The 22,143-nt window shown below is 25.6% G+C and overlaps 1 protein-coding gene across 1 annotated transcript; it reads right to left on the bottom strand.

The window, feature by feature from the left end:
* Positions 1 to 5,095: 5,095 nt before the first annotated feature.
* Positions 5,096 to 21,007, bottom strand: LOC145829008 (TGF-beta receptor type-1-like). Its single transcript, XM_082936750.1, has 11 exons — positions 20,705 to 21,007; positions 19,308 to 19,550; positions 18,034 to 18,076; positions 16,689 to 16,838; positions 16,022 to 16,118; positions 15,445 to 15,605; positions 14,731 to 14,898; positions 12,781 to 12,937; positions 8,993 to 9,117; positions 5,693 to 5,814; positions 5,096 to 5,242 (listed from the first exon to the last, which is right to left on the bottom strand). The coding sequence occupies exons 1-11, from the start codon at positions 21,005 to 21,007 to the stop codon at positions 5,096 to 5,098; spliced, it is 1,716 nt and encodes a 571-aa protein (XP_082792876.1).
* Between the last annotated feature and the right edge of the window lie 1,136 nt (positions 21,008 to 22,143).

Here is a 22,143-nt window from a genome sequence, read left to right as displayed (position 1 = left end):
TGTTATGTTAATAAGTACAAATTAATAGCTAACTTAAAAGTACTATAACCGTCATTACTTACAACTTAAATACTTTTAATTCAAATTTTTTAAAACTTAACTTATGGTTTGCGCACTAATGGTGTTTTTAATACTTTTCGTTGTGTTTGTACTGAACGGTTATTATTTTAAATAGTGAAAAACGAGCATTGAAGTTTTATTACTGATTTAGCTTATAGTTTTACACATTGCTAAGATTACAATCTACAATAAAGCAAAACTTTTGTAAAAGCTCAATTACTTTATGACATTGGTTACTTTGATGAATTTTTTTTTGAAAGTAAAACAAATTTTGTCATTAAAATTTTTATATTGTTAAGTAAAATAAAATTAAATATTTTTATAGAACTGGTTTGACAACCGCAGACGCAAAGACAGAAACAATGGAATTGTAGTAAGGAAGTGAATAATGAAGAGAATTTTTTTATTTTGAATATTTGTTTTAGTCGTTGACGATTAAAACTTTTGAAAAAAACTTTTATACTTTTTTTTTTGGTCGTTGACGATTAATATTCAAATATTTGAATCCTACATAAAATTTTTCTTGGTAACATTTTCATTAGTTTATCAAGATTACTATAGAGGTTTTAACTGAACTCATTTTATGTTAAATAATTTTTTATTTAGCAGGTTTCAATCGTTGACGATTAAAATAAAGTTCATAGTTTTGATAACTTTAAAATAAATTTTTTAAATTTTTTGCTTGGTAATAGACGTTACCAGTTTTTCAAATAAATAGTTTGAGGTTTAATACCTTACTTACTTTGTGTTAAACTAGTTTTTTATTGAGTAAATCTTAGAAAACAGACTTGCAATGTAATTTTTTTTATATAGTATATATTTATAGTTTCCAAAAAAATACATTTTTTGTTATCTTGTATAACAATTAAGTATAATTTAGAATAAAAGTGAATATAATAAATGTTGAAAAAGTCTGAAAACTAAATAAATCACGTTAGATATTTACTTGCAATAACTTGAAACAATTAAGCAATTATTGTTTCCAATTAGTTAATAGGATTAAATTTTTGTCACTTGATATTTTAAGCTGCATAAATTTAGCTTAAAAGCTTAACAAAATGTGTCATTCGATCTTGAGATATTAATAGAAGCATGACACTTTACACATGTTATTTCTAGAGAACCGAAGCAGACCTTAAAAAAAATTATTAATTACGTCATAATCATACTGCTCACTTAAAAAATAGAATTTTTATAAATTACCCTAACTATCAACAGTAAAAATAACTACTGATAGTAAACAGTTTGATACTACTAGAACTAGTGCAAACTTTTTACTAAATGAAAATCTACAAAACATTTATACCTAAATTTATTAGTAAAACAAAAGTTATGATTTTTCAAAAGAACTGCTACTAAAACAGTGCACCTATTTTTGATGGTCTCATGTTTCTTTAAACAGCGTTTGTTATTGGAAGCTCAATTCGTTCTTTCGCGAGAAAATTTTCAATATTATGCAATATACAAAAACGATTGATTTTTTTTTACCGTATGAGAAGCTTAGTGAAAAATTAACTTTATTTGATATATAATAACTTATCCACATATATGTACTGTAAGGAAGTCCTACCATGTTTTCAGTTAAATTTAGTGTAAATTTTGACTTACAAGCCGAAAACTAAATATTATTCAGTGTTTTATAGAGTAATTAATGTTTGCTATGTAAATTTTGTAAACTTATTATTGAAAAATTGGTTTTAAAACTTGTAAATAAATTTTTTCATAATTGAACAGTTAACTAAGCAGACATTTATTTTGAATGAACAACTTGTTTATTTTTGAAAGTTTACTTACGACATACTTATAAGGGTAAACTTTTTTGAAACATTAAGGAAAACATTAAAGCCATTAAGTCGGGTTTTAGTAGCTATTTATAGTTTACGTTTTGTTTAGTATAACAACCTGTTTAATGGAATCGTTTTAGATGCTGACGTCTCCCCATTGGTTAATCAAAGTTGCACTTTCACTGTCGAAATGAACACATAGATCGTACATCTAAACTGGGGTGGGCAACGTTTTTAGTCGGCGGTCCAGAAAATTAATTTAATGGTCGTTTCATCTAAATTTAAACAACTTTCAGTCGTACCTTTCGCTGCCTTTAACCTTTGCGTATGAATTAAAACCATACTCAACTTTTAATAATGTTTCTATAATATAAAACCCATTTGCTTAGATAAATAAATCGGCTTCCCTAGACAGCTTTTAACAAATATCTTTATTTTAAAACCAAATGAAATTAATGTTTAATTTAGTTGTGAATTATTTATTTGTACAGTAAATTTTTGTTATTTTTAAAGTTTAATATCTCATTTTTAGGTTTATAGTTTAGAAAAAAATCACCAGTTTTGGATAACAGTTTGATATTTTATTTTTGCTTGAAAAGGTTACAATTTTTTGCCACCGAAACCGGTCGCGAATAAAATACTTAATTTGCATAACTATAATTATTTGGACAACTAAGACATAAAATATTGTTAATTGTATGTTAATAAAAACTTTTCGTTGTTTTGTTATACGTACAAGCTTTAAACTAGGACTCGGCAGTATTTTGAGTGGCCGGAAAAAATATAACCAAACATTTTTGTTCTACAAAAGTTATTTAAAGGTTAACTTTTAAACCAACAGTCGGCAATAATTTGGAAGTCGTGGATAATGGCTGTACTAAGATCTATAAACAAAGCACTTAAATACGATAAAAGCGTGTTTACGTCTACATAAGTAAATAGAAGTCAAAAGCACTGTGTGTTAAATTTGAAATAATCTTAACATGGCGGGCTGGTTATTTTCATTTAGCGGGCAATATACATTGGCAATATACGTTTCTCACCCCTAGTCTAAACAGTTGCATGTTGGGGAATATAATTTAACAACTAACATAGTGAATTTTTGGTATCAAGAAAAACATTCATTACAGCAAGTTAAGTTCTACCTTGTAAACTATTCATTGTGAACAAAGTAGTGTTTACGGCATGAAATTTTACAACTAAAATGGTTATGTTTTTGTGATGTTTTACTGTTTAATTCAGTTTTTGATGTGAATTCTGTTGTCTTAAAAGCGTTTTAAACTGTATACCTGTTTACCTCTTAATAGACTAAACTTTACAATATTTTCCATTTCAACTAACGCAGGGGTCGGCAGCATTTTATAAGTCGCAGGTCAACTTTCATAAGAAAACTTGCTCGTGGGCCGCACTACATAAGAAAAAGTCTTTGAGGGCCGCAGTTTAAAAAGAATATCATTAAAAATGATTGTAATAATCAATAAACAAAATAATATTTTAAGCCAACAATGTTACAAAACAATCTATAACAGAGCACAAGTAATTACTTAAATTAGAGCCTAAAGTAAGTTTTCACCCCAAAAACATTTTTAATTATTTAAAGAAAGTATTTCTTTAGCTGAAAACTACCTCGCGGGCGGCATATCTCAGCTTTGAGGGCCGCATTTGGCCCGCAGTTTACCAGCCCCTGAACTAACACTTTAGTTTCAAGCATAAATATACACGTTTTTAATTATGACGTAGAAACCTTTACAAAAAATACAAATATAGTCCAAAGTCAAAAACTTTTTTGAAGTACATAATGAGCTAACTTTCTCGTAAAAAGTTGATCGCGGAACGCAGTTATAGTGTTAAAAACGGAGTTTAACTGTAAGGTTTTACAACAAAAATATATTTCATGCTTTTGAAAGTATGATTTCAACTTCAATTTCACCTCGAGCCGCATATTTTCGCTTATCGGACGGTAGGTTTCCGACCCTTGTTCCTTAAAACTTTTGAAATAAAATTTGGTTTTCAGCAAAAATAAAACATTGTATTTTAGGTTTACATGGTTATATTTTGCCGACATAGTTGTACAAATAAATGTTTAAAGTTTTTAAACTAAGGCTTCTAAATGCTCAGATGTGATCGAAGTTAAGCTTTAAGAAGTAAGATTTAAGACTTATTTGGAGGATAACGAATGATAGTTATAAATACTTTATTATGTGCTATTAAATGTTATTTTGGGCGTGAATTAATGATTTAACTTATAGAAAACTATGTAAACTATTTGTTTTTATTATTTCTAGTTATTAAATCAAAACAAAAACTTAGCTTTTAATATAACTAGTAACTTAGTTTTAAGATTAAGGTGTGCAGTAATTTAGCAACACTGTTTATTTACAAAATGAGTTTGAGTTTTATTGAAAATATTGAGGCACTATTGAAAATAAAGATACTTATTTGCAATAAAACACAACATTTGTAAAAATAAAAATAGTTCAATATATACATGTTATGCATTCTCATACAAAACGTTTCAAGATTACTTAAAACTACAAGAGCAGATATACATAATTAAGTGATAAAACTTTCAGAAAGTGTAAATAAAACGCAATAAACTACAGAAAAAGTGAAATATACAAAAAAATTGAGAAGAATGGGAATAAAAACTTAAAGCTACAAATTGAAACACTATATACAAAAAGTAAATGACTAAAATCTTTACTTATAAGACATGTATTTTGCTAAGGGCCTACTTGAAATAAACAACAATTTAGAGAGTTCAAAACTCTTGTGAACACAATACATGATTAAAAGTTTTTATGTAAAAATTTAGAATACACAAAAAATACGTATTACAAAAGAATAATCTATAGCGAGCTTTAGTTCATTGAATGAAATAGAAATACAGAACGATTCTACAAGGTTTTCATGAATACCGCAAGAAAATTGACATAAAAAGACAATTTCTCATGCTTCATGAGAAAACTACAAAACATTAAATCTGAACAAGTTCGTCATCATTGTGAAACTTTTAAGAACAGTTATACAAAAAAGTGAAATACAGCCATACTAGCATCAATAATTTTCTTATTACTCTACTGAGTATTTTTTAATTATTATTTTTCTTAATTGAAATATTCTTTTTAATTTCGAAGTACTTTTATTCTGTATTACTTTTAAACTATTTTTTCGTTTTAAAACTTTTAAATTTTTAAGTTTTCTAAGTATGCGCCTTAACATCAAGCGTAATGTAAAAAACCACGTTAAATTTAAGCTACTTCTTCAACACTGTTTGAGTTTTCAGCGAAGTTTTCTTGTATTTTAGCCAAATTTTTCTTAATTCTCAAAGCAGTGAGTCTAGCAGAAGGTTTTGCAGACCAACATTCTTCTATGAGCTTCCACACCGACTCCAATACCTTTCAGATAATATTGTGTGAAAATTTATAAACTAATGTGCTGATGAACCTTTTTATGTTTCAAAAAATTCTAGTGTGTCCTTTAATTGGTTATCAAAATTAAGTTTAAATGTATGGCACAAATTACATTTCAGTAGTACGTGTTTTTAGGATTTTTATTTCAAGTTAATTTTTGTCTGCAACATATATACTACTTTATATTTAAAATGTTGACAACGTACGGCTTTTGTTAGTACATCAAAGGAAAACAAAAACTTTTAAGAATACATAAATAATCATAAAGCTTATAAAAACAAATAAAAAAGTTTAGTGTTTATGTCTTTTGGAGTTTGAAATACTTAATATCTTACATTTTTCACAAACTAGGAATTTTTATTTAACAAAACATGAAACAAAACTAAAAAAGTTATAAAGCTAAACGTTTTATTAAACATATCTGAATCAAACAACCGCATGCCGGGGCCAGTTGTTGTTGCCAGGTCTTATCTTGAGATCACAAACGACGTTCTTCATCTCGCTGATCTCAGGATCACTGTTCACTTCATCCTCATAAGGCATCTTGTAATCCAGTGCTGGCGTGTCTGTATTGAAAAAAGTTTGTTAGCTACACTTAAAAGTTGAAAAAAATATGTGGAATGCAGGTTACTGTTAAAGTAGTTTTACTTATAACTTTATATTTTTCGCTGAACTAATGTAAATGATGTCTAAGTCTTCTTATAGCTAAAAGGAATCATACTTAGTGCTTAGGAATTCTAAATTAAACTTTGTTGCCTGCTTTAAATAAAATCTAGAGCTAAATTGAAGTTATGTAAAAAGTTTTACGAAAAATATTGCTTCAAATAAAAAGCCAAGTTACTACTGAGTTGGTACATTATAAAAAAAACGTAAACTAACTGCTGTATATAACATAAACGACGCGTGATGACGTCTTAGGGGTGCGGATCAATTTAAATAACCTCAAATGTTATTTTGTTTTACATTCATACGTGCATTTATGTAATAACTGCAAAATAAAAGTTTAAGAAAAACTTGTAATTGAGGTAGTTTATGTTGCTCCGCACCCCTTTAAACGTCATCAAGTGTTGTCATTAAATGAACCATACAAGTAGCTTCATATATTGATTCATATAAAACTTTTAACGAATGTAAACAATTTTGAAGTACACATATTAGTGGAAAACAACAACTTATGCTTGATAACTACTAAAAACCTTTATTATCAAACCCAAGTACACATAAAAGTGCTTAAGAATAAAAACAACATTATTATAAAACCTCAATACACATAATAGTTTTTAAGAATAAAAATGGCCAACCCCAAGTTACTTTCAAGTTCTTGAAAGTTTAAAGAAATGCCAAGTTGTTATATTGTTTAGAACAGGATTTCCCAAACTCACTTTCATAATAACTCCCTATTTAAAAATATAAAAAATAATCGCCCTCTTATTAGATATCGCCCCTTAACTATCAAATTATTTCCTCATTTTTTATTGATTCCAAGGGGCGATATTTCCAACTTTAGAAAATCGTTGTCTATATGAAATGAGGTTGGAAATAATAATTATTTTCAAAAAACCTATTTTTTATTTGTTTAAGTATTTATAAGCCTAGTATTTGTTAAATTACTTTATATAACATATGTATTCAAAATTTGAAAAACAAAAAAATTGATGAGTGATTACTTGTTTATACAATGAAGTAATAATAAAAACGTTAGTTTAAATTAAAAGAGGACTATTATGTTAGTACAAAATATTGTACATTTACTTGAGGTTAAATTAAATATATTTATAAACGGTAAGCATTAAAAGATTTACTAAAAACAAAAACAGTATTTTCTGCGCAGAACTTCTTTAACAAACATTGCCAAACTTTCAGCATCAACTGAAAAACAATAAGGTCAAAATTGAAACTGCCTTTGAATAATTAATCAGATATAAGACTTTTATATCAGTTACAAAAAACTTTTATTTCCTTTTCATAGACCGCAGAGAATTGCTAACGAGTTTGAGTTTCTTCGCAGCTTGTGTTATCGAGCTTTTACGTAACAAAAAAAAATAAATGGGTGAGAGGTCAAGTGCAACGGAAATTAACTAGGTCAAGTTCCACTACAATAAGCGCGCGCAAACCATCGAACAAGTAGGTCAAATACTTGAAACTCCCTTCTTTTCTCTTCTCGTTATCTGACCTAGTTTTGTTTTGTGAAATTTCGCGCTCAAAGGAGTTGAACGCGGTGGGAATTTTTCATCTTAAAAACTTACAAGTTCTTGTGTTTTTGGTACAAATTAGCTAGAAAATTACTGAATGCTGTACTTATTGCATCATTAGTCTTTAAGAGAAAACTAAAGTAAATCTTAATAAGAAAGATACTTTGAAATTTTTATTGTAGTAGCGCAAAGCAGAACAGTGATGGGAAAACACTTTTTATCAATAAATAAGTTTTAATGTTATTAAAACAAATTCATTGATTGCTGTAACTTTAAGCTTCATTAATTCTTATGAATAAAACTAAATTAATACCTGATATATTAAATTAATTTGATAATTGTTTTGTGTTGTTTTAGTGAGGTAATCACATTAATTAGCTTTATGTTTTGATGAAAAGAAAATGTTGATAAAAAATTAATTAATATTTCTAAAAATACACAACAAAAAGCTGCGGTCTGGGAACTTAAGATTAACTTCAACAAAAACTAAAGTATTTTTATCAAAAGTAACCACAAATTAAAAAAATCTTTTGTGACAGGGATATAATCAATTAATTATGATATAAAGAACTTAATTTTTCTTTATTTCAGTTACAAAAAAAACTCTTAAAGCTTAATTTATAACAAAAACAGTTTCGCGAAACATTTTCACAAACAATCTTAAATTGAATAACTAAATTTTATTTAAATGTAAAAAAGTACACTTAGTTTGTTTTTAACTTGATTGGGAATTTATAACATTGTATACAGTTGTAAACATGAAAATCATAATTTTTTCCGATATAAACAAGTTAATAAAGTTATAAATGAAAAATAATTTAATTTTTTACACGTACTAACTAAATAAAAACAATTCGATTGCAGTAATTGTTACATAACAATTGTTCAAACAACTAGTTTACGTACTAGAACTTAAATGACCTAATTAATTAACTATTACAAAACTTGTTTCTATACTTAGCCTGTCTAGATAGTATTTAAATTTAGTTTGAAATGACTTATATTTAATGCTTATCAATATCGAAATTTAACGTACTGTTATAGTTAATATTATACTTAATATTATAGTAAATAATGTGTTTTGATAATTTTATACTAAAATTTAATGCTAGTAGAATGTTTTTTAATGTTGTATTAGTTTGGTAGATATATAACCTTTGATATTTTTTTTAAAATCTATAAATAATGTAAAAATTTATAAATGAAATTTCTTAAACACTTCGTTTGAAATTGCAAGTTGTAGTATGTAAATTCGTTGTACATTTTAAGTTCTTAAATTTACCTTGAGGCTGTTTATATTATTATGTAAAAGATGCTTTGAAAAAATGTAAAGAAATAAACTTTTTACTTTTTTATACATAAAATCATTTACCCTTAATCGTTACATTAAAGCATAATTACTATATTTTAAAAAAGCTATATTTAAAACACATACTTTTTTATCATTGTTTTAAATACACCAAATTTTATTTTTTACACATTTTCAATGCTTTCCATTTTAAAGTTGCATACCAATTATTAACTTTTAAACAAAACATCTCACTTTGTATTTGAACCCTGCTGAATACTTCCCACAACACCAGTGCAAGCGAGTAAACATCTGATTTCACAAAATTATCAAACTGCTTCATATCCATCACTCCCTCCAACAACTCTGGTGACATGTACCTGCGATTATGCTTGTTTAAAACTTTATTTTGAATGTCTTTGTTTTAAAGTTTATAATGTTTCACAGAATTATAACTGTTCTTAATAACATTTTGATTATACTATTGCGTGTGTTTGCAATAATAAAGTTTTTCTAACTTTTTCCCAAAAATTACGATAAAGATTTTTAACCGTATTAAAATTTTATTATAAGTTCTTTTTTATAACTTTTATGGCGTTTTTACATTTAAAAAAAATTAAATAAGATTTTGAGTTTAAACGCGTTTATTAAATTATATATTTTAAATTTAGTTGCAGTATTTCAAAAATAAAGTATTATCATAATTGATTAAGTATTATCAGCTTTTACTTGGAACTGTATTTCTTATCGAGTTAATTTTATCAAAAGAACACAATTTTCCCACCATGTTTTATCTTAAAGCATATAATTTAATAAATTCGCTTACAAGATAAAACTAAAATAAAATAGCATGTTATTTTTGAATGTTGTAAAAATTCGGAAGATATTTATCATCACCTTTGAACTACTTTTTTTATATCAAATGATAAATTGTTGTTTTTAACATTATTTGGCTCATAAATGAGGAGAACTATATACTTTCAAACTTATTTTGTACTTTGTTTTACTATTTTTTTTTAATAAAATAGTTTGAATAAAATGTTTACACAAAAATTGTTTTAAAAGCTGGTAAACATACAAGTTAGGCGATTTTTTTTAAATTTTGTTTTTAATAATTTTATGTGAATATATATAAAGTATATAAATCTAAGATTATGATTTATTTATATTTTGAAACGTTTTTCTCAGCTTTCACGCTGTTTTTTCTGTACTTGACAGCAGGGGCATCGCGTGGGGTGTTGCACTGCCGCAACTGCACCACCTTGAAATTTTGTAAGAAAAAAAAAAGTATCTATAACGTTTTCGTTATTTTTTAGAACGAAATCTCTTTTGAAACTCCAATTTTGAAAACGACCATTTTGCCCACTTCACTGCCGCAAACTCTTAGCTGACTGCCGCAAATGAACTCAAAAAAGCAAAATTTCTTCAAGAATTACCGCAAAATCAATATCTTGCGGTAAGTAAACTAAGTTGAAAATTCCCTAAAACAGGACATGCTTAAGTGTCATCTACAAGCTATTGTAAACATAAAATAAAAACAAAGCTAAGCTACTGCAAAGGATTAAACTTGAGTTTATATACCCACATGGTTTTTTTAAATATAACATATCACTTCTATTAAAACTGGACAATAAAAGAACAAAACTTGTCATGAATTAAATGTTTTGAAAAAAAAAAGATAAGAACCTTAAATCACTATAGTCTAAGAAATTTGATTTTTATTTTAATCTGCATACATAAACTTAATTATAATTGATTATTGTTATCATAAAATTAATAAAATATTTAATTAAATTATATTTAAATTTAAAGTTTAAATTCTGAAAAAAAAAAAGAAGTTTAATATTAACTTCTAGTTCACTAGAAAAATAATTTAGACTTATATTAAATGAAAACTAGTATTATTGAAACAGTCACATATTTAAATAAAGTAAATAGCCTTAATTAGAAACTTTGATTACTTACAGTAGTTTACTATTTTAGGAAAATTTAGTCTACTTTTGGTTTAATTTTTCCATAAACAAAGCAGAAGTTTTAGATAAAATTGTTGAAACATGGTTGCCTTGCCTCATAATCAGGATAACTTAGAAATGTTAAAAACTCAAGATGACCCAAGATAAATTAAAACAGACCAAATTATAAAAATATTCAGGCTGACTAAAGCAGTTTTAGTTTTTTACTCTGAAAATAACAAGCTTATCTAAAATTAAAATATATTCGTTTTACCCCTATGGCCACATGAAAACTAACTAACCAATTTTTTACTGCTATAAGGGTTACTTATTTATAAATTATCTTTAAAATTCTTTAAAAGTTCAACAGCCTCACCAACTAAACTTAAAAAAATTGAGCTCCTGAGAAAAATACTGTCATCAAAATGAGAAACATATTAAAATTAAATAAAGAAAAGATACCCTTTTAAACTATTGAATTTTAAACCTCAAAAAAAAACATTAAAATTAGAAAAAAAGTTAATAAAAATCCTAATGTTTGTAAAAAAATAAGTGCAAAATAGTGAGGGGTAAGGGGGGGGGGAAGGTTTATAGGCACTTTTTTACATATTGTTCTTATTTTAACTTTTTCAAAAAGATAATAGTTACTATTTAATAAACTTGAAATTTCCAATTAAACTTTTAATTACAACCGGTCAAAGCCAGAGAGTACAATGATTTATTATATAAGGAGCAAATTAAATCAGCAAAAGAATACAATTTTACTGAAAACCTATATTCTCCATCAATCTTAAAGCAATTTTTATCAAACTTTTTCATCCTAAGTTTTATAAAATTTGTTTACTTTTGTTGAAGAGAAACTTTAAATTTTTAAGTATCAATATATATTTTTATATATACAAAAAAAAACTTTTGTTATAACTTTTTTTTTCTTAGTGTTTTAAATATCTATTTCAGCAATTTGTTTTATTTTTGTAAAAGAAACATCTAAAGATTTTGAGGCCAACTTATAAAAAAAAAGATATGATTTTAGTGATTTGATTTATTTCTTGTTTGAGTTTATATTATATTAATAAGGATTCCTTTGTACCTCTGACTGTGAGTTACCATATCTCAAAAGTTAATATGAATTTTTTATATTGATAAAAGATGAGTTGTAGTTAAATTAAAACTTTATAAAATAATTTCAGTCAAATAATTCTAAAGTAGATTTTAAGGGCATAAAAGGGGGGGGGGGGGTAAAACATTTTTTTAAGCGCTGTTTTAGTTTGTGCCTCCTATAAGGAACCTTTTATTGCCTTTGACTTTGTCCAGCTATATCTAAAAAAATTTATTGAATTTTTAAAATCTGTAAAAAGTTATTTTCTTAAATATTTTTTTTTAAATAAATGTTTTATTTTTAAACAAAATTTCCCAAGTTACATTAGCAATTTAATGTAATTGTTGTAGAAAAAGTTCTTTGTTTCAGATAAAAAAAAGAGTTTTAAAGAAGGGGATTTTTTTTTTAATTCTGCACCACCTAAAAAAATACCACGCGACGCCACTGCTTGACAGCATCAAATTACAAACATATTAGATTACTAAAAAGTATGAAAAATTAAATTTCCATAACAAAATAAAGCCAGTGAACATATAAACTAAGAATATGAATAAAAATGTTTTTATAGACTGATATAACAGTAAATTTTTCATGACTTACTTATTTTTGTAAAGTTATTTACTGCTTTACATTTAAGTACAAAAAAACTAAGAAAAAAGTGTATATTCTAATAAATACTAAATCAATTTATAAATAAAAAACAATTAAACATCATGATCGTCGTAACTTGTCATTAAATTTATAATAAAATAAATATATAAGCATACAAACGAATTAATTATTATAAATTTTCAACCCGATGATTTTCAGCCATATCTACAGTAACAATTTAAATAATAAACAAAACAAACAAACCGTTTAGTGCCAACCCTGTGATTTTAAGCTATATTGACACAACCACCAAAAAAAAAGAAAAACAACAGAAAGAATTAGCTGTCATTGTAATTTACCGTTCATTTCAAGCAAATTAATAAAACAAACAAACAAATCACCGTTTAGTTCCAACCCTATGATTTTCAGCCATATCAACTGTGTCATCGTGATCATTGTAACTGACAGCAAGTCCCAGATCTGCCACGCAACACTCTCCGTTCATCTTCACCAAGATGTTCTTGCTCTTTATGTCCCTGTGCGCTATACGCGGTTTGCCTGGAACAAATTGTTTAACTTTAATTGAGGTAAATTTCAAAAAATTGATGAATATTTCTCAGAAAGATTGAATAATTTTGCTTATTTATTGCGTTTTAGCATTAACGCATTACTTAAGTGTTGATTTGTAATGAAAAAGTTATAACATTAAGATACTAAAATTAACAGTAGGAAATTTGTTATACAAAAAGAGTATATTATAATTAAAATACACTGATTTGTTTTATTCATGTTTGAAAAAATCTAAAGCAATTTTCATTAACGTTAAAACTATGAATGTACTTTTAAATGAAGTAGTTTACATGTGAAAATTTTTCCACAATCTTTAATATTGGATAGGAAAAGAAAAAAAAAACAATAATTATTTTAATACAACTAAAATTGACTTCTTCATTTCAAATCATTAAATTTTAAGTTGAAGTTAAAAGTTTTTACAGTTGAAGTACAGCACATATATACAAAAATTGTTTAATTACACACAACTAAAAACTTGTTTTAAAAGTTATTAGTATAGAAGTGTATTGATTCAAACGAATCCATGTAATTTTAAGCTACCACTTTGCTCTAAAACTCTAGAAAAAAAAAACTGATAACATCATTTGTAAAAATTGTATTGTGAACATAGCAATGGACCTTAGTTTAAGTACAAAGAAAAATAAAGAGATGGGATCAATAAATCGATAGTTAATTAGGAAACAAAACTACGATAATACCTACTCATATAGAAACTGAGCATGAATTAAATAAAGTTGGCTAAAAAGTTTCTGTTTTTGTGGTACTAGTTATTAACAATTATTTTAGTTGTAGTTAATCACGAATTTTTCGCTTTGATGTTAAATATTTTCTATAACTTTAAACTTGTTTTGTTTACTTTTTTTCAGGTTTTACCTCTAAAATTACTTGCTTTAAATATATTTTTAAACTTTTGAAATTTGTTATATGATCAACCAAACATATATATAATAAAAGATTATAAACTGAAAATTATATTCTTTGACAATTTTTTTGAAGATTTTTACAAAAATTCAACTAAAAATTTGAGATTTAACTAAAAAAGTATCATATGATTACAGAATATTTATAATTACTTGTGTTACTTTATAAAGTAGAATTTGAATATTTTTTCTTTAAAATAGTTTTTAGACAAAAAAACTTTCAATTGTTTCTTAAATTTGTCAATTTTAGTAAACTTTAATTAACAAAATTCAACTGTCTGTTTAATTTATTAGTTTTAGGACCTCACAGGAAGACATCAATCACAGTTTGTTTTCAAGATTTTGTAAATTATTTTTTTTTGCCTCAGGAAATATTGTTCAACTATTTAAATTCCTCTTAATTGGCATTATTTTCACTAAAATTGACTAAAGAATGCTTCACATCTCATTAAGTACCATAATTAAAAACACCTGTTTTAACAACCGTTTGTTTGCTGTCGTATATAATTGCCACTCTTTAGATTTTAAAATCAGAACTAAATAACTTTCATATTTATACAGTATTACAAAAATGTTAATTATTAGTCATTATACATGTAATTTAAAACATTATGAAAACAATCTTAAAGAATATTCATCAAACATTTTATACGTAATGTTATTGTTTCCACACTTTAAACTGTGAAATATGATTTTTAAGGGTTTTAATTTTTTTTGTGTATTAAAACCTAAAATATTCATTTCTCATACCTATAACAAAAAGGTAAGAGAAAAAGTAAAGTAGGTTTTCAGGTTATTTTTTGTATTTAAAAATCTACTCACTAATAAGCAAACTCATTTATTTTAACTTCCCCTCACCTCTAGTACCAGCAACGGGCATGTGTAAATGGCAAATTCCCGCCACGATTGAGGAGGCGAATTTGAGGGATTCCCCCAAACTGACACTGTTGTTGGTGAGAAAGTCGAACAAGGAGCCCCTCTGGTGGTACTCCGTCACCAGCCACAACTCTGTCCATATTCCTACGTCTGTGTTGATATGTGGGATTTTAAATTTTGATTTTTAAACTTTGCTTAAATTTTATTTTTAAGTTTGTTTTTAAGATATTTCTAAGTCTGCTTAAATATGAGATTTTAGATCTTCAACTTCAAAAGTAAACTAAACAATTATAAATAAGCTACTTAATTAAAAAAAATTTAAGCAGTATTGAGAGTTTGCTATTTCCATGAATATAATATTCTTAAGTGTAAAGTCTTCAATACGATATTATAATTTCTACTATAAGCATTTTGGTCAAAACATCATATTACAGCAAAGTAACCAAGCTTTATTTTTACTTTATTTTTATAGAACGTTTGTATTTTTGCTATTGTCCTATATATTTCATGTTATAGTTTAATAGATTTCACATAAACCTTTATTATCAGTAGCAATAAATTCTACTATCTTGTCATGTATGAGCATAGTTGTTGGATAATTTTCACTTTATAATCAGCAATCAATCCTAATATACTATCATGTCTGAATATAGTTGTCTGAAATAACAATTTAAATTTTATTTATTTTATACAAACCTTTGTTATCAGTTGCAATGAATCCCAGTATGTTATCATGCCTGAGCATAGTCGTCTGATATATTTCACTCTCCCTTCTCCAACTTTGCTCGTCCCTGGTAGAAAACTTTTTCACTGCAACGAACTCTCCCCTCCACATTCCTTTGTACACTTCTCCATTCCTTTGAAAATATTTTTTAATTGATAAATATATTTTTTTAATTATAAGAAAAGAGTTTACTATAGAAGAAAATGTAAGTTCTGTTTGTTGTTTTAGCATATGAAAAGGTAGTTATTGTAATAATGTTTTTTTTCCACAATGTTTTCATGAAATTTTGTTTTGTAAAATAGTTTTCAATTGAATTTTTATTATAAGTTTTTTATTAGTTGAAAATATTTTTACAGTTAAGTCATTGATTTTTATTTAAAACTTGTAGTCATCAAAACATTTCTTATATTTCACATTTGTAACAAGGTAAAACTTTAGCAAGAAAAAGTTTGTAAAAGATAATATATTTATATATAAACTTGAGAAAATTTACATGAACATTGCAGAAACTGTTAAAAAATATTTTATATCATACTGCCACAAACAAACTTTCCACTGCCGATTTGATCACCAACTTTAATTTCCCTGGATACGGTTCTGCTTATTAGAAGGGGGTTACCCAATCCCGAACCACTTGATGTCCAATCTGGAGAAAGGAACTTTGATAGAAAATTTTATTAAATATTAAAATTTTAAACAGGGTTCAATACAAAACTGAAAATATATTTGCAGCTATCTGGACTTATGGAATCGAAAATGATAATTTAAAACACTTTGAAGTTAAGATATAAAACAATATATTTTAATAAATGTATAAAACAAGGTTGAATAAAAATACAAAATGGGTTTGAAACTACCTGGACTTAAGGTATTATTAAAGAAGTTTTTAACAACAGCCTTGTGTTTTAGTTTTTACAAAAAAAGTGGATACTGAAGTAAACTAAAAACATTTTCTATTAACTTTTAAATTATAGCAAACTGGTAGTTGCTAGAAAACTAACTCATATATTACTTAATTTATGTAAACTGGATAGTGAAAGTTAATTTATAAAGAATTAAAATGCTGTTTAATGTGTTTACAAAACAGTTCAAAAAACATATTGTCTTAGAATGAGCTGTTACACGATTTTACTAAAAAAGTACACAGATTTGAATTACATTCACAAAACAAAACATGTGCCAAACCAAAATAAAACAAACTGTTAAATGAACAAACTTATGCCGCCACCTGGTCTTTCTTCGTTGTTGACCGCTTGGTAAAAAACGGGCCTGTCATCGCTACTGCTACCACTGTCCCTTCTCTTCTTTCTGAAGTATCTGACACCGAAGATGATTGCAATTATCAGGAACACGAAACCGAGGCACCCTGTTGAAGAATGACGATTTTCATTTTGTGAAAACAAAATAAAAGGTGATGCTTATTAGATCTTGAAAAAAATTGTTAAGAGAGTTAAGTATTTACTCTCAGTAATATATTGTTGACAAGTTGCTTGAGTATATTTAGACATAAAAAATTGCTAAGGAACTACTTTAAAACATTACAATCTTAAATTCTTATGTACAAAATTATTTTCAATTTACAGAGTGTACTTAGAAGTATTTAATGTAAAAACATAATCTTAAATCAGCAAATTCAAACTTTGTTGATAAATATCATGGTTTAAACTTTTTAATTCAGGTAATTCTTTAGAAATAAAAACAACTATTGAAAAAATATTAATATTAATTTCAAAAAATTAGACTTTTTAAAATAAAGTCAGTTTATACATTTAAATTTATAAACTTTATTTGTTAATAACAAATTATACAGTAATCTTCCTTTATTTATTTTTGTATAATTTGTTTTTATCATATTCCAGTGAACTTGTTTCACTAGGATCTTTTGTTAACAAACACTTAAATTCATATTTTGAATAGTTAAACTAAAATTACTGTGTATTGTCTTTTTAGTCAAATTTTGTTAAAAATTGTTAAATATTTTTGTCAAAGTTAGATTTCTTTTATATATGGCTGAAGTCACAGGATTTCAAATTTTACATAGTGTAAAATTTTCTTAAACCTTAAAAAATTAAAAAAATAGTTTATATACTTTCATTGTATGAGGTTTATGTTAAAATAGGATAGCAATACTTTTTTTAAGTTTGAAAAAATATTTTAAACAATTTGTTATAATTTTACTATTATCAATAAATTAAAAAAAAAACTTATTAATAATAGTCAGGTACAATTTATACCAAACTCAACTTACCAAACAAAATTCCAAAGTTAATACCTGAAAAAAGGCATCTTTGTTTTTATTATATATATACTAAAGAACTCAAAGTCTTTATAGCTAAAAATTACTAGTTTTAAGAAAATTTTACTTAAATTTGTAAATAAAAAAATTTGTACCTTTAAGCTAATTAAGTATACTTTTGTTTTTGTTCTTATAGTGTTTTTGTTTACCATTTATGTTAAGTTAAGTTTGTACTAACACTTTTATATTGAAATTAAGATGATTTTAAAATTTATGAACACATGGTTATCTTGATAAAACTAGACAAAATAAGTTTAATGCTTACTTGGTTCAGAACTTTGGTCAAGGAACTTCAAGTTTCTTTCAACCTAAAATTTTTATTTATAAGATAAAAACTAGTGAAAAAAATAAATCTAAAAAAAAATCAGGTATTAAGTAAACATAAACTACAATATACTTAAAAATATGTGTAAATTTTGTAGATACCAACAGTAGAAAAATAAATTTAACATTTTATTAAAAAATAGTCAGTAAATATATAACAAATATGTTATGAATTTTTGTCAACAATAAAATTTTAAAAACAATATGAATAAGACTTAACTGATTGTAAGAATTAAGTCTACAGAAAAACTTAAATCATAAATTTTAACTACATTTAAGCAAATTTAAAACGAAATGTTTAGTTTGAAGTGAAAGCTTTTGTTGTTAAACACAACTTGAATAACATTTAGAGAAAAAGTAATTTAAGGTGTGTTTCAACCTTAGAATAAAAAATTTAAATTCTTAATTTTTGATAGTTTATTTAGTTTTTTGATATACATTAAAACCTATAATATAAAAAAAATAAAAGTTATATCATCCTCATAAATAAAAAATATTAAAAACTTCAAAACTAAGACCTAAACATTTAAAATAATATTATACTTTATTCTGGAAATTTTATAAGCATTTTTTTATTTACAACATAAAAGTATTAGATAAAGATGATTACAATACTTCAGAAACAGGCAGTATAAAGCAAACCTGCTACACTTATGTAGACTTTGATTTTTTGATACATTTCAAACTAATTTAAATTATTTCTCTAATGTAGCTAAAGCTTAAAGTATTTAGGTTAATTTTATTTTTAATTTACCAAAATTTTGTACAGTAGTTAAAGACAAATATTCATAAACCATAATTGTCGGAAGAATCTTAGCTTTATTTTAGCCTTAAAAGTAATAAACTTTTCATGTTTTATACAAATTAATCTATATAGATATATAAAGTTTTATACTTATTAATCAAATAAAAAGAAGGTAAAATTGACCACTTAAATGCAGCAAAATTTATTTATAAAAACTAGTTGAAGAATGTTCTGCTTAATTAAAGAATTGATCAAGTACAAGCTTCCAATATAGACTTAACCTATAAAACAGTATACAAAGGTATAATATTCTATAATACTCACGTTTTAAAATAAAGGTTTTCTCTACATTCTTACTAATAAATAAAATAATATTGAGCAACTAATGATTTAGATAACAGTAGATCAAATAAAAATTTAAAGTATCAAACTAATATAAAAGTCATAAACATAATGCTTAATCAACTTACTAATGAGCAATCAATAACTTCTTCTGAATCTGCTTTCCTCTCTGTATTAATTTTTTGGCATGAGTGCAAAACTTTTTGCTTGTAATTATCATCATGAACCGTGACATCATTGCACATTTTCCCCTTGCAGCAGTAAAGATCTTTGTATGTGCCTAGCCAAGTCCTATCGTCTTCAGAACAAGTGTGTCCAAAATCTTCTAGTTCGGCACAAAAAAATTGCAAATACATGTGTTTTTCCTTTTCCTGGTGAAAAATATGACCACTATACCAAAAGTACTGTTAGTGGAAATTAATATTTAGAAAACATTCAAATGTTTTTGTAGCTGAAAGATAAGTTAAGGGCATAGGGGGGTCCACCTTGATTTTTACAAGTTGATCTTATTTTATAGAGTTTTATCTGAGTTATCAGACAGCTAAAACCGCTTGAAAAAATTCAAAGTAATTTTTGTGATATAAGCAATCAAAGTTGGGACCTCAATACGTTCCATATGGAAGGCTCAAACTAAAAACAAAAAGATCATTTCATTAAAAATCTATTTCCTCCTTCATTTTTTAAGCAATCTTCTTCAAATTTTCACAGAAAGTGTATTACTAAATTTTAAAAAGATTGAATGCGATATTCTTTTAATTTATAAAAATTTTAAATTTTTATTAAAAAAACTACCCAATTTTTTATATAAATTTTTTATATTTTAATATTTTTTTAAATTCCACCATTCAAAGTCTTTCAAATTATAAAAGGAATGTTTCCTGAAAGTTTTAGGTCTCTAGCTCAAAAAATGAAGAAGAAGATAGATTTTTAGTGATTTTTAAAATTTCAAAGAAAATGGACCCTGAAAAAATTGCGGTCCATATGTTTGTATCCGTAGCTTCCTATAGAAATTACAATATCTCAAAAGTTAAAAAAGATTTCTTAATTCTATAAAAACTAGCTTGTAGTTTGTACTTAAAGCTTTCATATAAGATGAAATATTAATTTTAGTAAAAAAAATGTTGGACTCCCCCTATGCCGTTAAATAGTTACAAAAAGATACCATTAAAATAAAAATATTTAAAACTATTTTAAATATTTAAACTATTTTCTTTAAAAAAAAATACTAACAATAAAATTGTAAATAAATGTATAAACAATAAACAATTATTTTGTAAGTATTGCATACTGGGTAATGCCAAGATGTTTTTCAATTAACATAAAATTTCATGGTTCTGTTTGTAAAAATCAAAGCAATAGTAAGATTATAAATAAACAAAATTAACAACTTCTATGTAAATAGTGCATAGAACTAAATAATTTTTTATTTACCAAATCAAGGAAAAACTTTATAATAGTTAAATTTGTGTTTAGTAACTTACATGAAACTCAAGTGTTTAATTAATTAGTATTCAAAAAAACTTACATTGTATCTGTATTCCTTGATACAGTGTTCATTGTCTACACTTACACCCTTACGATCTGTTACAGTTCCACAAGTGAAGTCTAGACCACAGTGCAGACTCCAATCATTATCGTCCATGTACCTTGTGCCGTTCAAGAACATTTTTCCGCACCTGCATGTTGTACTTTTGTACGTCTTTGCTGTTACATTAGTCAATGCAGTAGTTTTGGGGGTAGTAATTTTAGAAGTTTTCGAAGAATTATTTTGAAACATGCTAGCTACTTGTCCGGATGTTGTCAAACCTGTGTCATTTTTGCCACTCATGCTTAACCCATTTTGTTTACAGAGCCACAAATTTTATATGCAAGGTTTGTACATAAAGTCTGTAAACAAGTTATTTTAATGTATTGACAACAATGAGGTATTTGTTTATATTATTTAGTATTAGTACGATTAACAAAAATTTAACTATTTAATAGGGAGTAGTAATACTACAACTTTGTGGTTAAGTTTGAACTGATGAAAAATTTATCATTTAAGGTAAAAAATAATAATTATGTTTTGTGATGAAAAGCACTCAGCTTGAAATTAAAACTAAAATAAAAGCAATCAAAATTTGAGCATTGTCAAAATATTCAAAAGCAAAATGTAATTCTATGTTTTTTATAACTCAAAACTTGAATACTTTAAATTTTTAGTATAAAAAAATAAAAAATAAAACTAAAAATACAAGCTGTAACTGAAAAAAAAATTGCAGTTTGATACTTTTAAGAACTAGTTTAACTTTTTTTTTAGTTGTTTTTTTTTTAGTTTATTTGTTATTAAGGCCAAAGGAAAGGGGTCTGAAGCAAAGTTAATTTAGTATATTAAAAAAACTTTGAGTGAACCATATCACCTTTTTTATAATTCAAAATTTACATTAAGCTTTTTAATTATACTGCTTTTTTTATAATAACTTAAAGAATTAATTTATATTCACTATAATATACCATTAAAAACTATTTCAAAAATTTTAAGCTCCCTAAAAGTCTATCTGTCTTTTAAACTTCTGCTCAAGATATATCAAATATTCCAAAGAATTTTTGTTTAAAAGTGGTGCTGTAATTAAAAATATATTATTATTGACGAAGAAGATATTTTAATGATATAGTCAGTTTTAAAATTTTGGGTTTAACCTTTCTACAAAGAAACTATTGAACTCAAAAACTGTTATCCTTTTATTTTTCAAGTTTATCAAGAATTTCGTTTAGCTGTTTAAAAGTAGTATTAGCTAAAAAAAATAAAATATATAAAATCAACTTGTAAAAACAAAGTGGACACTCTAACACAATAGGATGAATACAAAATATTTACATGCAACATATCTTATGAAAAGTTATTAATAATGCTTAAAACTCTAAACAAAATGTTTGTTTTTCATGGTATGATTTTATGTAACACTAATTCTTTTTTGTCATTGA

Source organism: Thalia democratica, chromosome 2 (genome assembly GCF_965202585.1).
Source record: "Thalia democratica chromosome 2, ktThaDemo2.hap1.1, whole genome shotgun sequence".
NCBI lineage: Eukaryota > Metazoa > Chordata > Thaliacea > Salpida > Salpidae > Thalia > Thalia democratica.
This window is presented reverse-complemented; position numbering and strand designations above follow the sequence as displayed.